We start from the raw sequence: 15,756 nt of genomic DNA on the forward strand, positions 1-15,756 counted from the left end.
ACTCAAGGTTTAACTATCTAGGAGTGAATCTCTGGGACATTCTTTCATCAGAACCAAAGGGGGAAAAAACTGAGAAGAATGAGTACCTTATACATTTTCTCATTTGAGGTAAAACACTCTACGACCATGACTAATGGGAATTAGCATTACTCTTTCTGGCAAATTCACATTTGTGGCTAAAACTAACCCATATTTACTATCAACTATTTTATGAGACAGAAACTGTATCTGCTGCATTACCTTTATGTTCTAAATTTCAATTTTACAATTGGGAAATCAAATGTGGTTAAGTGGATGATGGTGAAAAAAAGCAACTTCAACATAGACATACCCTGATAAATTACCCTCCCCAAAGGACTACTATACAGTAAAGCATAATTTTTTTAAGTAGTCTTGAGACAGTAAAGACTTAACTGGGCAAACTATAGTTAATCAGCTCTGAATAACTGTCTCAGTGCTGAACAGACAGCCATTGCCTCAAAACAACCCAATGGACAAGAGCAATGTAAAATCGGACTCAATATACAAAAGAGAAATACTCAAGTAGAAATGCAAGTGAATGACCACTAAGGCCCACTGTTTAAACAGAAAAACAAAACAGTAAAACATACACCCACGCTATAAAAGGAAAATCATAGCTAACAAAAGCTTGTTTCTATCCTGGAGATGACTGTCATTTTCTGGGAGGTCAACTCTCTAGGAGTAGAGAGCTTGGTCAAATGAGCAATGGAAACAGCTTGGGGGGGGGGGGTACCAGAGCGCTGGCATCTCAAACCCTGATTTCTACCCATGACTAGTGGTTTTGTGGTAACTCGAGTTCTCGTCTCCCGATCATAAGGTCAAGCCACACAGAGGATGGTCTGTGTCAGGCTTCTGGATCTTCAAGAGGGATCTGAATCTTTCTGGGAAGCCTATGCCTGGCAAATGCTGGGCTGGCAAGGCACAAAGCCAAGTGCAATTATGTAGGCTCGAGTGAAAGACACAGGAAAGTTAGAATAAGGTTTGTGAACTGCCTAGGATAAATACAGGTAACAACTATTCTTCCAACAGAGTCTTTTCTGAGTTTCAATGCTGTTCAGCTCCAGAGATATTCTTCAGCCACACAAGTCTTGTAAAGGTAATAATCAAAATAGTTTCTAGTACCATCTGCACAACAGTATGAGCATTTAATCTGATGAAAGGCAATCAGCAAACCAAGCTAGAGATTCCTATCCCTTTGAGAGGGCAATAGGAAAACTAGGTTAATTAGAAAGCAGATTGAAAAAGATTTCCTATTTTGCTCTTCCTTAACACCCCTAAGCCACCCCTTAATATGAGCAACATTCCGTTTGAAAAATCACTCTATGGACGGCACTTTCTGAGAGTGCTGAGTGGGTGCGTGTTGCGGCTGAAAACGATGGAGAACCAACTCTCTAAATGCAAGTCACTGGGAAAGGCAGGCCACCCGTGTCAACCCCCCACACCAACGTTAAGTCAAACGTCTGGAATGTGAGATGAGAAGAACATCAGGGTTCTCGGATTCCAGAGCCACTAAGTACACTGGGACGGAGAAGAGGTGTTCTCACACCCGGGGCAAAACAATGTGGGGAGGAAAAGAAAGTAGATCCACAGCAGTCTGGGGTCTGCGAAACCTCCTCCACCGAAGAGCAGAGAGGGCGAGACAGAGAGACACCCCGAGGTGGACTGGCTGGGGATCTTCGAGGGTGGTGGGCGCCAGGGCGCCATCCTCTCCTTCCCCGGCCCAGGCCAGGGAGTCGGGGGGCTCGGGTCGAGCTGGTGACGAGGGGAGCGCGGGGCTCGGAGCCGGGGCGGGTCTCCTCAGCGTGGGGTAGGGGGCGTGCGGCAGGCCGCCGACCAGGGTGGCCCGAACCCTCCTGGCTGGCCCGCGCGGCCCTCACCTTGTCCGAGTCCAGGTCGGGGTCGGCCTGGCACAAACGGTACAGGAAGGATTTCGGATCCCGGCACAGCGTCTGCCGAGTGGTGAGGAAGTAGGTGCCGCCGACGTTGAGCCGGACCCACTTGGACACGCTGCCAGGGCGCTGGGCTAAGGCACCGAGCCCCGCGCTACAGCGGCGGCACAGGCTGCCCCCCAGCCCCGCCCCGAGGCCACCCGGGGCCGGCGGCAGCAGCTCGCAATGATTCTCCGCCATTATCCCAGCAAGCCCCGCCACAGCTCCTCTCTACCGGAAGCGTCCGGCCTTTAATACAGTCCTCCGAGTTCCGTCCCGCCCACAGGTCCGCCCTCGTAAAGCGCCCACCCCGACGTCACGCGGGAGGCGGAAGTTCAGGTCCGGAAAAGCGGCCCGCCGTGCCACCTTCCGGCCGGAGCCCGGCGCGGCGTGGTCCGATAACACCGGTGTGAGCGGGCCGCGGCGGAGCCGGGCGTCGGCCTCTAGAGGGGTTCGCTGGCCTCCGCCGGGCACCTGCATAACCGGACGCCCGTTTCCCGGCCCCGAATCCAGGTCACCCGACCCGCGACCCGGCCAAAGGAAGAGCTACGTCAGCGAGCGTCTATACTCTACATGCTTTTTTATTACAAGACTACCGAGCATACGTGGAAAATTCATCATCCGGTAACTACATCTAAAGCACAAATACTTGAAAAAAAGAATAAACAGATTCATTAAATTATGATATGATTAAATCATCGACCAAATAGAAAATTTATATAATAAAGCCAGAAAAAAAGTTGTAAAATATAGTTTACAATAATTATTCACATTCAAGGCTGTACATCAATACATACAACAACGTGGCCCCGAACATGAATTCAATCCAAATAATTCATATATTAGATTTTAAATAACACAGACTGAACTAGAGGCCAACAAGAGCCAGCAAATAACCTTATATAAGAATAAAAATACAAAAGTGTATATCCTAATATCATTGCATTATTTGTCTTCATAAGTTTTTTTTTTTTAATTTTTGCTTTGCCTGTACATCACAGTTACAGCTACAGACCAGGTAGAGAATATTATACATGTTCTAACTGACTGCCACCAACCTGAAAGACAGCTAACATACTACTGATTCATCCTATTTTGTGTTGTTAAAGAACAGCTACAGCAGCTCTAAATATTGCAAAAATTTGATTGCAGTGTCCAAACTTATCATGACAGAGGCTTTTCATCAGCAAAACGACCCTTATTCATAGTCACTCAGCCAGATGGGTTAGACCAGGGTGGATTACACAGCTAAAAAACATTTTGCCTTTTGTAAAAAGTTCTCTGTACATAAAGTTTGGTATTTCTTCATATTGAAGAAATGAATTCTGGGGGAAATTCAGGTATACATGTAGGCTTGCCCACCACGCTGTCTGAGCTACAGATAAAACTGCCCTTTGCTGGAACAGCTTCCGCCCCAGACCAGTTCTCCACAGGCAGCCTAATTTACAACCCTGCAATCTTGGGCCAGCAGCCTGCACCCCTCAGAGGCTCTGGGAGTGACTCCTGCCCCGATTTAAGGCACTTGCCATGTAGTCTGCCTAAGAGACAAGGGCCACACCCACTTGAGTCACCATCAGTTCATGTTAGGTTTGGATATGAAAAGAAACAATATGGAAAAACGCATATGGCACCATCTCCAAGAATAGTACCTTCACCATGTTCTCATAGTGGCTGCAGCCTCTACCTCATTCTGCGGACCAACCTGGGGAGAAGGGGATTTGGGGTGTCAGAGGGAAGGTAGGAAACCTACTTCTGCACAATCTGGCCATAATCTCTGGCACAGCCAGATGGCACTGAGCATGGCACCTAGAAAAATCTTTCATGCATGTTTCACCTCAGAATTGACACACCCCAAACTGAAGTGGAGAAATTAAGAATGAAACCAAATTTGGGTGGTTTGTACTTCAAGACAACTAGGCAACCTGCAACACTGTGGACGAGGAGAGGGGAGGAGAAATCATTAAATCCTTGTCAGCCAGGACAATCACATTCTACAATGAAAAAGCCTGGCCAGCGTGCTCTACTGAACTGCTAAGACCTAAGTTGCGCGATTTGAAGAACACGGGGGCAAACAAACTTCTGTAAAATCTAGTTGTCTACATGGTTTCTTTTTCAAGTAGAGCCTTTGCTCTTTTACTGATTCCAAATGGCCCAATGTACTTTCTGAGTCTATAAACTTAATTACAACTCATCCACTAAGTATGTGGCAAGGTCAGTTCAACATTTTTTATCTCTGCTGACTGTGCAGATGCAAATTCAGTACCATTGTGGACACAAAGTACAAGACTCTGTAAATATCACCAAGCACTTGAAAGCCATAGCAGCAGGGATGGGAAGGTAACATGCAAGCACAACCAGGTTCTTTCAAAAAAATAAGGAAATTGGCTTTTGGAAAAATGTGTCACAAATGGCCTGCAGTAATGACAACATTTTAGCATTAAAAAAAAAAAAGCAGTCTTATTCAAACATTCTTGGGAACACACAGCTTACCAGAAATTGATTTGTTCAGGATCTGTAGGACACAACTAAGAAAGTTCTGTACTGGAACTCTGAACATCTAAGCATCAGATCAAGACAGAGGAGAAGAGAGACTATACTAGCTTTAAAATGAACAAACTCTTTGACCCCAAAATACCACTTCTAGGAATCTGGGCAGGGTGGGGGCAAGGGAGATCAGAGTCAAAAATCAAAGATTTATAAGGATATTAATCACAGCATTATTTAAATAGTGAAAAACCAGAAACCATCTAAATGTTTTATAGCAATGAAATGGTCAGATAAGTTATGATAAAAATTATTAACCACTAAACTCTACAATCATTAAAAACAAGGTTTTTGAACATTAAGATAAATACCAAGTGAAAAAAGCGGGGTGCAAAATGGTGCATGTTGCAATGTTCCCACTTCAGTTACAAAAGCAAACACACGTGTGCGGGTGGGGAGGGGGCAGCAGGCTAGGCACCAAGATGCTCACAGTGGTCTTTCCTGGGCGCTGAGCCTCCAGTTGATTTTTTTCAGAAAACAAATGTTTTAAGAAAGTACAAAATCACCTGGAACCCCATGCTGGCACTCTGTCCTCAGGAGTCTGTGCCACAGACTGTCTCCTACAATTCCTTCAGGCCTGCACCACAAATACCAGAGAGTAGCCCCCAAGGAGGCTGGGGTAGGTGCAGCTCCCGTCAGCTCTGGCACGACCCCAAGAGCCATCTTTCCCAAAGCAAGTCTGTAACCAGCTTCCCGAGAGTCAAGGTTCAGGATGGCAGGCACGCAGGGTGCCACTCACAGGGTGGGGCTTCATGCTCCACATGGGGCTGCCCATTGCCCACTGGCCTGGTCAGGTCCACAGAGGGAAGGAAACCCCATCCAAACCCAGCTTCCTCATGTTCCCAGAGAGAGGCAATGCACAGTGGGCTGTCTGGGCCAGCAGAGACTTGGCCCTCCTGGGCATCCTCCCTCCACTCTGTGCCAAGAGAGGATGCATGGTGTGAGACCATCGCTGCTTGACAGGTGCTGGCTTTGGTGCTTATCCTGTCTTGTCCCCTCTCAGTAAGACACTCCTGGATCTATTAAACACCAGGGCATTTTCTTTCTCACCTTGGTTAAGACCACATTTATATATATTTCTAGGTATGTCTGCATGTTTACAGAGACTGACACCCGCATCCACGTCTTAGAACATAAGGCACCTGCATGCCAGGACGATGGCTCAAAGGATGAGGTGGATAAAACTAAAGATGACATGAGTAAGCACAGGGTAAGACTGGAATATATAGAGGCCTTAAAAAAACAAAAAGGAAAGAGGACTCTGAGCAGAGAACGATGACCTACAAAGAAGGGTTCAGCTGTCACTGGCTCAGGTTGGGCAGTCACTTCAGCTCTGCCAGCTTCGAGCTCAACCCTGAACCCCTCATTCTCTGGTTTCGGAGGTTAAGATGGAGCTTGTCGGTTAAGCCCAGGAGGTAGTGGCGCTATCCAGAGGGAAGAATGCAACGGAAGATTTGTCTCTCCCCGAGCAGCCCAGCCGAGTGCTCTCTTAAAAGCCAAATATCAGCTCTGCTTATTTCCCTGCAACCAGACACCCAAGAAAGACGCTGTGCAGGAGCGGGCTCCTCACCCTCCTAACTGCACACACACAGATGAGGACGCTCTGACGAGGGTAAATATAAACACGGGAGTGCGCCTGAAATCAAAGTCCTGAAAGAAAGGGTCAAGACTCACTTTCTGGAAAGCACGTGAACACAGGCAAGACTTTTCCAAAACGAGGAGGAGGAAAGGGGGCTCAGTCTGCGACCACACGCCCAGGGCACCCTGGGACACCCCCAGGGCAGGCACCTCCTACACCTTGGTATCCTCGACACACACACACACACACACAGCCCAAGCAGAAACCCCTGGCAAACCTGGCTCCCACCTCTGCTCCCATCCAACCCCTCTCCCTGTCCAAGCACCGTGGGATTCTCCACATCCGAACCTTTTTCCTAGTTTAAGAGCCACTACTATTATATCACTAAAACAGTTTAAGACATCTTTCCTCTACATGTGCACCAGTGGTCACACAAGGTGATGGATGGCTCGTTTGAGATAGGAGATGGGGGCAGAGAAGTAGTCGGGACCTTTTCTGTGGGAGGTTCTGTTGGTGCCTTTATGAAAGTCTAAAGGAAATGGCAAAGTCATCCCTCCCCTGGGGACAGAGCCATGTCTGTGAGCGGTAGCCTGCAGGCCCCAGCGCCTGCTCCTCTCCCACCTGGGACTGAGGACTGCCCCCCAGGGACACCCTGGGCAGGGAGAGGAATGGCTGAGCCCTGCCTGGCTGACAGGCGTTCTCTGTTCAGGGGGCAGCAGCAAAGACAATCAACGGACCGGTAAGCCCTGGACCATCCTAAGTGCACAGCAGTGCGCAGCCTCTAAAGAGCTAAAGGAAATAAGCCTGAAACTGAAGGAGAGCGGGCTGGGGCTTGGGTTCAAGTGTGGTGTTCCTGCCCCTCATGCAAGGTGAGTGACACTTTTTTCCAGGCAAAGTCCACTTGATGGGGACCAGATGACCTGGCAACATGAGAAGGTTTTTTGATTTTCACTGTGCATATGTAAAAACGCTCTGAGTTAGACTATGAGAATGTTCAACTTTAGCAGGAAAAGTGTGCATGTGGCAGCTGGGAGCCTGCTCTCCTCCGTGAGGCCTGGGTGTGATGGAGGACCGTCCAGTGTGCCGACTCCAGGCACCTCTCAGCCCTGACTTAACCCTCCACCTTTCAAACAAAACTCTCAGGAGGGGCCACCAGCTCTCACTCCTCCACAGGGAGGCCTCCAGGCCCGTCTGCTGCACTGCCCTGGCCTCACACGGGGAGGGGAAGCCACTGAGCCCCATCTCCTGGTGCACCTGGTATTCCTCCCAGGCAGGTACTCAGTTCCCCGCCTCAGAGGGCAACGCTGCTCCGAGGGATGACACATCAGAATGCTTGGCTGGCACCTTCTAACACAGCAGCGACTCCATATTTCACCTGGACAACCTGTTCTACTTCTCAGTGCCTGAAGCCTGCCTGGCCAACACAACTCACAGACAGCAAGGACCGCAGAAATCTCGCAGCCAGGGCTACTTGAGGAGGCAAGCACGGGCTGTGGGGACCAGGCCATACACTAGGGACGCGAAGAAAGGAGCACACGGACAAAAGCCAAGAACCCGCCTGCCCCGCGGAGCTCGGGGGTCACCCCAAGAGAGGTATGCCTGGCTCCCTGGTGAAAAGTTAGTTCCACGATGATCCGGGGGCAGAGAGAGCCCAGAGACATGCCTGGGTGGTCCCCTTGGCCACAGCAGGACCGGCAGGTGACAGGGCACATGGTGGAGAGCTGGTGCCGCGAGTCTGTCTACGAGTCCGGGCGGGAACCAGGCGGATGTGCATGATGCTGGTTCCCATGGCGAGCAGAGTGCGAGAAGCTCCACATGGCACAGAGAGCAAGCAAAGCGACCCTGAATTCCTTTTTGTTATTGGTTTTGTTCTTTGTGTGGTTGGGTATTTTTCTTTTCTTTTAAATAAAAAAGCTGCAAGGTTCCGCCGTCTGCGTCCCCCTTGAGATGGCTGGCAGGTGGTCTGGAAGTGTCCAGGTGGCGGTGAGCCGTGCTGGGCACACGTCCTGCAGCGGGTGCAGGGCCGCGGGCGTCACTGCACGGCGGCGTCCGGGTGGCTCTGGTATCTGTGCCTCCACACCTCCTGGATCTTTTTGCACCATTTGTGAGCATTCCCGCTCGGGTCCATCAGGTAATACGTCCTATTTGGCTGCAGAGACAGAAACGTTTAACATTCTCCAGGGAGTCCCACTAAGACCAGCACCTCCACCCATCAGCGAGAAACTGTAACAAGAAATCGCCCTCCACTGCAGCCACCGCAAGTCCCTTCTGGAAGCACATAAGCATGTGAATTTTTTCCTTCCACATATGTGCAGAAATTAAACATACAGGTGATGACCTATAGCTCCCTGAGGTCACCCCCAAACTGAAAACAAGCACAGGCATCTCCCAGCCCAACTCTGAACTGAGCCATGAACATTGGGGTCCCTGGAAGGTGGGAAAGGGGGAGACCACTGCCCCCCAACTCCAGATGCCTCCTTGGGCCACATTATTTGGACGCTCTGAATGGAGGCCCAAAGGCCCAAAGGCCTCTTAAGTGCCCTGCAAGGAAGAACCCGTGGGGACAAACTCACCGTGTGGACAAAGAAGGTTTTAAAATTCTTGGCCTCTGGCCGGAGTTCTTGTGACCATGGAATTTCACCTTTCAAGACTTTGTTGACAGGATCCACATAATATAAGTGTGGCCCTTCTGTGAGGAGTAACTGTCGTCGCCGTGCAAATAAACCCTGATGCAAATTAAGAAGAAAAAGAAAGAAAGAAGACACTGCTTGTTAAGGCTAAGTGGATGCTGACAGCAGTTACTGCTGCCTTCGAGGTTGGACTGTCAGAGTAGCTCCAGGCACAGGGACCACTGCCGGCCACCTGCCCACTTGCCTGGGACAGAGGGGCGTGCACACCTCCTCCTCACCTGGACCCAGCCCCTCAGGTCAGAGAGAAGCGGGCAGCACTCACTGCCCGGCCTGTCTCCCTCTGTGAGTTGGATCCCGACACCCCCGTGCCGGGCGTCATGTGGGGGAGCGGCCACACAGGCCAGCACACCAGCACACGGCCCTGTTGCTGAGTCGGCCAAGAGGGGCCTGCCCTTGGCAGTCAGGCCCCTGCCGCTTCTCCTGCCCTCTGCTCCATGCCGAGGCACAGTGTCCTGTCTGCTGGCGGTCCCGCCACAAGCCACCTTCACAGAGGTTCTCATGGCAGAGATACCCCAGGGTATAGGAGGTTGAGTGCGGCCAGCAATGCAGGCTGGGAGCCTGAACTGAGAAGGACCCACAGCAGCAGAGAGAGAACATTTGTGGAATCTGATATTTTTGGACACGTTAATCCATTTTAATTAATCCATAAGACATAATAAGTAAGATTTTCAAAAACAATTCTAATGAAGTAATAAATGACTTGCTGGGATTCAAACAGAACCTCCTCAACCAGACAGAAGCCTTGACCTCAGTGAACCCAGCCTTGGGCACAAATCGGAACCCTGGCTCCCCAGTCAGAAACGAGAATCTGCACTTCTGTCTGCCACGGCCTCTGCGAGCTTTCAAATGCCTCCCCCGAATGGCTGAAATCTTCCTCAGCTATGAAATCTAGAGATGATCTCTTAAAGGGAACCAAGACAAAGGTGCTATGGGCAATGAGTTATACAGGAGCCCGAGGAGCAAGGCCTGATCCTGAGTGAGAACTGGGAGGAAGATACAGACGCACGGCAAGGAGCCACAGTAATCTAACTTACCTTGCGCTTGTCTACTGGACCCATTTTTAGTATTAAATTATTTTCTACAAACTGGTGCCTATAAAAAGAAGAAAACATGAATGAGACACCCATATCAGAGTCAGAGACAGAAATTCTCTGAACACCTCCCTTCAAAACAAACTCCCCGATGGCACTGTGAACTCTGCTTCAGTAATGTGAGAAAACCCAAATGTACCCTAGCATGCAAGCCCTACTGCTTTACAGAATTTGCAATCTGTATGTGGACCAGGGTCCACAGATCCTAGAAATATCACCTACCCTCACCTCTCCTCAGCAGGAGAAAGGCAGAGGAGAGGTGGTGGGAACACAAGTCCTCATTACTTTAAGCAAGGCTGGGGTGAGACACAGAACCTCACCAGAGTGGGGAGGCCACTGCAAGGCAAGCTCAGGATGCAGACTGTTGTTCTCAAGTCACCTCCCCAAGCTGGGACCCCAACTCAGTGCTCAGAAACCACTGCACTGTTTAGAATCACAAATCCCTAAAAGAGCCAAGTGGGAAACTTGCTTTAAGAACATCTTATCTGGGGACTTCCCTGGCGGTCCAGTGGTTAAGACTTCACCTTCCAATGCAGGGAGTGTGGGTTCGACCCCTGGTGGGGGAGCTAAGATCCCACATGCCTCAAGGCCAAAACACCAAAACATAAAACAGAAGAAATACTGTAACAAATTCAATAAAAGACTTTAAAAATGGTCCACATCAAAAAAAAAGAGAACATCTTATCTGGTATTTCTACCATAGTAATAAAGCACTTGTATCCAAATACGGCAGGAATTTAGAAGGAAAAGCTTCAAATACAGGTTTTGACTTAATATACGTTGTTAACAAGTATAGTCCACTTTGATTCGTAGGAGTTTAATTTCTGCAGGTTCTCTCTTTTGGTTAAAGCTAACAGTTACTGCTTTACGTTCTGATTTTACTGAAATTCCTAAGGTTCTACTGTAGAAACAGGAAAAGGCGTAAGACAATTGTCACCTCAAACAGTGACAATTTTACCACGTGAGTATCTGAGCACATCCACCTGCTTCCCCTGGCTCCTTTTGGGACGTTCTCCCACCAAGCTTAACTGGCCCCCAGGTCTGCCCAGCCTAACCCACCAGACCAAGGCCCGCTCCCCAGAGCCCACTGGGCTTCTCCACCAGTGCCCCATCACGGAGGACCCAGGCCCAGGTAAACTGACACAGCGTCATATGGATTTTGAAAACAACTAAGAAAAATGTCAATAACAATAAAAAAAGTGTTATGACCTTTATGAGGAAAAGTGTGATGCTTCCTCTCAGACATATTTAAAAACCAACCAAACAAAAACAAGACTTGAAAGAAAGAAAAAAATCAAGATTTTGTGAGAAAGAGACGTAATGAGGGTCACTGCAGCACAAGAAATACAGGGCCGAAGGGAAAGCCCCTTAACCAGCAGGCCCTACTATGTCAGAATGTATGCGTAGGTAAAGAACCACAAATTGATAATAAGCGGAAGACTTTAAATTATCGGCGGTGGGGGGCGGGGGCGGGGGGCGGGGCGAGTGCAGTCTAATCCCAGGCCCGTTAAGGACCGCACCACCAAGGCCTCAGGTTAGCTGGGCTGCTGGGGCCGGGTCACCAGGGCAGCCTGACAGGCAAGGACAGAAGGGAGCCTCAGCTGGGTTAACACGAAGGATGGTTTAAAACAGTAAATTAAACAAGAGAACGAAAAAGAGAAGGGGCCAGTCATCTACGCTGAAAACAGAACAAGTCACCAAATACAGAGTAACAGACGTGACTACACGGGAACAAAAGGAATCTCTAACTACAAAAACAACCAAAATTCACATGAAAACAGGCTGGAGAAGACTTTCAGCAAATATTACCTATAAATAGTAAACATTTGTACTCTAGAGAGCATACATAAAGCAACATAAAAGGCTTAAAACCTTGAGAGAAAACTGAGACAGGACACAAACTGGAAATTCCCAAAAGGGAATTAAGTGACCACAAATTCTCAATGGTTCTAAACAAAGAAAGGAAATCAAGCCCCAATTTTCAGGCGTTCTACTGGGGTGCACTGGGGTGAGGTGAACGCAGGCGGGGGCTGTGGAGTAGCATTCTCACCCTCACCACCACCACCGGCCCTGAAATGAGGAGGACTCGCTGAATACTGCAGTAATCCGGCTCCCAGGAATTTATTCTAAGGAGGAAAAGAAAAACAAAAAGGAGGAGCACAAATGTTCACAGCAGTACTAGTCACATGAGTGAACGTGAAGCCAGGAAAGCAGGCGAGCCCCTTCCCAGCCCTGCAGAGGGAGGGGCCCAGCTATCTCCTGACAAGGCCTCCACCACACTCTCCCAGCTTGTCCCAAGAGACAGGAGAACCACGGGTGGCCCAGAGCGGGAAAGGCCAAAGCTGGACACCGACTGCACCCTGTGGCTGCGGTGAAACGAGCCCAGGAAGCAGGACGCAGAGTGGGTGGACGGAGCAGCCCGAGGCTCCACTGTTAGCATAAACACCCTGGTCCGTTCATTCAGTTAACTAACCAAGCAGCTTACGACAGGTTATCGGTTATTGATCTACTTTGAAAAGCTTAAGAACTTAAAGGAATCATTTTGATCTTTTACTTCAGAAAGTCAATTCCCACCCTCCTGAAGAAAGCTCCCCAGGCCCCTGCCCGGCACGGGCACCTTCTTCTCTCTGGCAGGTGGTAGATGCCGTCTGCAGATTAAGCACCGAAACCAGACCTAAGTGAGAGACACGCCTGATTCTCAACATGTAGGTAGCATGTAGTTAGCATGTAATTAGTGTGTAGACAGGGCTTTAACACAGCCTCGCTTTCTCACACAGCCTCTGGCTCCCACCATTCAGGCAACAGCTGTCACTGCCTCTGTACAGATGTCAACACGGGGGCTGAGTCTCACAACTTTCCCACCATCATTTCACAAGGGGTAACCGTGTAAAACCCCCCACTTTTTTTGATTCCAAAGCCAGTTCTCTTCTCCTCACCCTCTCCCATCCCACCCAAACCCCGAGAAGACCAACCTCAAGGATATAAACCTGAGGCCACCAGCAACTGTGGGCCATTTCAGGAGAGCCGAGTGAGTCTGCCAGGGCCCGACAGGCTCTACAACCACCTCGGGCGGGCTATCCACGCTGGGCTTCTAGGCAGGTGAGGGAGGACCACATGAGCATGGCCAGTTTGCTCTAAAATGCCATCTCTCAACCCTTCAGGTCTCAGGACCCCTTTATACTCTAACTTTATGGAAGACCCCAAAGAGCTCTCCTTCATTTGGGTTAGATGCATCGATACTTATGTATAAGAAATTAAAACAGACATTTTCAAATATTTAATTCATTAAAAAATAAATCCATTCCACATTAACATAAATGACTTCTTAAGTTTAAAAATAATTTCTTTCGGGCCTCCCTGGTGGCGCAGTGGTTGAGAGTCCGCCTGCCGATGCAGGGGATACGGGTTCGTGCCCCGGTCTGGGAGGATCCCATATGCCGCGGGGCGGCTGGGCCTGTGAGCCATGGCCGCTGGGCCTGCGCATCCGGAGCCTGCGTATCCGGAGCCTGTGCTCCGCAACGGGGGAGGCCACAACAGTGAGAGGCCCGCATACCGCAAAAAGAAAAAAAAAAATAATAATAATAATTTCTTTCGAAAATGAAGGTAATTAATGAGAAGCATGACACTGCTGTACACTTTGCAAATCTCTTTAACATCTGGCTTCACAGAAGAGAGCTGGATTTTCACATCTGCCTCTGCCTTCACTCTACTGTGAACATGCTGTCCAGGCTGAAGTACACGAAGAAATCATAAGAGTATTTTAATAGCCTTTTTAGATGTTTGTGGGCATTCTTCTTTGATACTACACCAAAACTCCAGAAGTGTAGTTTCTTAAACGTTAGCTGCCATGTGGAATGTGAATCCCCAAGAATGAATTTTTCATACTTTTGACATTAGAATCCACCAACCTACCTTGCACTTTGAATAGATCTTCTGCCCTTATATGATTTTACAGCACCAAACATTGGTCATCTGGAAATAGTGGTTCGCTGAGTTATGGAGATCTTCCAAATGTTGACAAATTTCATTCTATGATATCAACAAATCAATTCATAAATATTGCTACCTTTCTCCCCCAAAAAGTCCGTGAATATTGGGAAGATGTTAAGCTCACAGTGATGAATAAAGTTTCCCACAATTCTAATTTTCACTTGAAGGTTTTGATTTTATCATTGGTAACAAACACCAGCAGTTGTTTTCCTTGAAGTGACAGGCTCATTCCAGTCATTTTCCAGAAAAATGTTGGTCAAATAGCCAAGCCTGAACAACCAGTTTGTCAGTCAAACCTTCCAGTGAAAATGGTCTTCCATGAAAAGAGCAGCTCCTTCAGCTCCCAGCACAAACCACCACACAGCGCTTTTCTTGAGGTAGCCGTCACCCTGGAGGTGCAGAAGTGCTTTATGCGTACTTCCCTTTTCGTTCTACAGCACATTAATTAAATCAATCATCTTCAATGACCACTCCTAAGTGAGGCTGGCTTGTTGTCTTTTCCTCTGCCGCTGTGATCGTGTGGCTGTGAAGAGCCGGCTCTTCTCGCACCTCCTGGTGCCATGGCAGGGATTCATGACCTGGCACTGACAGTTTTACCTACCGTTGCTCCTGCACCATCACTGCACATGTCAACAGTTTGTTCCAGAACAAACTGTGAAATTCAAAAGAGGTGCTCAACACGGACTGTCTCAGCACAACCTGTGCTTTCTGCCAAGCACTTAGGTAAAAGGTAAAAGAACCATCTTTCTTTGATGGTAAGTTGGGGTGAACACCAGACGTATATACAAGTAAAGCAGTGAGTGTAGTCCCGTCTGTAGATTCATCCACTTGGAAGGCAAAAAAACAATTTGGAGGTAGAGATACCAACTAACTCCCTGTGTCCTCCGCAGCCACATCTTTAACCCAGAGAGTCGCTGTATCGTATCGTGGACCACCGTTGTGGCCGGGATTCCTCTCAGTGGCTCTCATCTGCATCAATGGCATTCACTCAGCAGGGTCAATGGCCCGAGGCTCTTCAGCCTCCCAGCACTTGTGTGACTCCTCCCGCCGCCCCACTTAACTCCTCCGGAAAGGCGCTCCAGAGGCTTTCTGACATTTGGCTCTGAAAGAGTTCATCACGTGTACACTTACAATATTCAATTCCTGTATCTTTAAAATTCTGAATGACTGGTCTCTAAATGATGCTGCAACTTAACTGGCACCAAAATAGTATGCAAAGACATTCTGTTCATAGACACAACACAACAAGGTATTCACATCTATAAAGCCAGGGAAAGACAGCCTTTTGTCCTATTTCTGTTTCATATTTACAGTTTTGCCTAGTTTCTCTGGAGTAGATTCCTTCCTTCCATGAGTCAGAGAACCCAGTGTCTTCTTTTTGCATCTTTAGACTGAGGTGATGCTACTGTGGGTGGGAAAGCAAGTCTTCTCCCTTTTTAAGTCAATGATCTATACTCAAATATGAAAAACATCTAAATGTTCTTTTGTTTTAGAATATATCATTAAAATCTAAAATAGGGCTTCCCTGGTGGCGCAGTGGTTGAGAGTCTGCCTGCCGATGCAGGGGACGCGGGTTCGTGCCCCGGTCCGGGAAGATCCCACATGCCGCGGAGCGGCTGGGCCCGTGAGCCATGGCCGCTGAGCCTGCGCGTCCGGAGCCTGTGCTCCGCAACGGGAGAGGCCACAACAGTGAGAGGCCCACGTACCGCAAAAAAAAAAAAAACAAAAAAAACACAAAACCTAAAATAAGTTTCAGATAGAAATTATTAAAGTTCTTGAGAAATTTTTAAATAATATTGCCAAACAACTCAAAATATACTTACTTCTTCACTGTGTTTCCATGTGGGCACAGGAAAAATTTCAGGATTGCAAAGCAGTAAATTACTCGATGATAGGAGGTTACAATAATTATA

General features: G+C 48.4%; 2 protein-coding genes across 3 annotated transcripts in view; both read right to left on the reverse strand.

Annotated features, from left to right (window-relative positions):
* The window catches only part of KCTD5 (potassium channel tetramerization domain containing 5), a 28,351-nt gene extending 26,164 nt beyond the window's left edge, over positions 1 to 2,187 (reverse strand). For both annotated transcript variants that reach the window (XM_060078765.1, XM_060078766.1), the window contains exon 1: positions 1,899 to 2,187. In XM_060078765.1, the coding sequence (XP_059934748.1) occupies positions 1,899 to 2,150 (252 nt within the window). In that variant the 5' untranslated portion in view covers positions 2,151 to 2,187. The remainder of the gene's footprint in view (positions 1 to 1,898) is intronic.
* A 338-nt stretch (positions 2,188 to 2,525) lies between these two features.
* The window catches only part of PDPK1 (3-phosphoinositide dependent protein kinase 1), a 72,600-nt gene continuing 59,369 nt past the window's right edge, over positions 2,526 to 15,756 (reverse strand). The window contains exons 12-14 of the mRNA XM_060120636.1: positions 9,797 to 9,854; positions 8,646 to 8,798; positions 2,526 to 8,221 (exon numbers count right to left, since the gene is read on the reverse strand). Coding sequence (XP_059976619.1) covers positions 8,105 to 8,221; positions 8,646 to 8,798; positions 9,797 to 9,854 — 328 coding nt within the window. The 3' untranslated portion in view covers positions 2,526 to 8,104. The remainder of the gene's footprint in view (positions 8,222 to 8,645; positions 8,799 to 9,796; positions 9,855 to 15,756) is intronic.

The sequence above is a fragment of the Mesoplodon densirostris genome, chromosome 16 (genome assembly GCF_025265405.1).
Source record: "Mesoplodon densirostris isolate mMesDen1 chromosome 16, mMesDen1 primary haplotype, whole genome shotgun sequence".
NCBI classification, from domain to species: domain Eukaryota; kingdom Metazoa; phylum Chordata; class Mammalia; order Artiodactyla; family Ziphiidae; genus Mesoplodon; species Mesoplodon densirostris.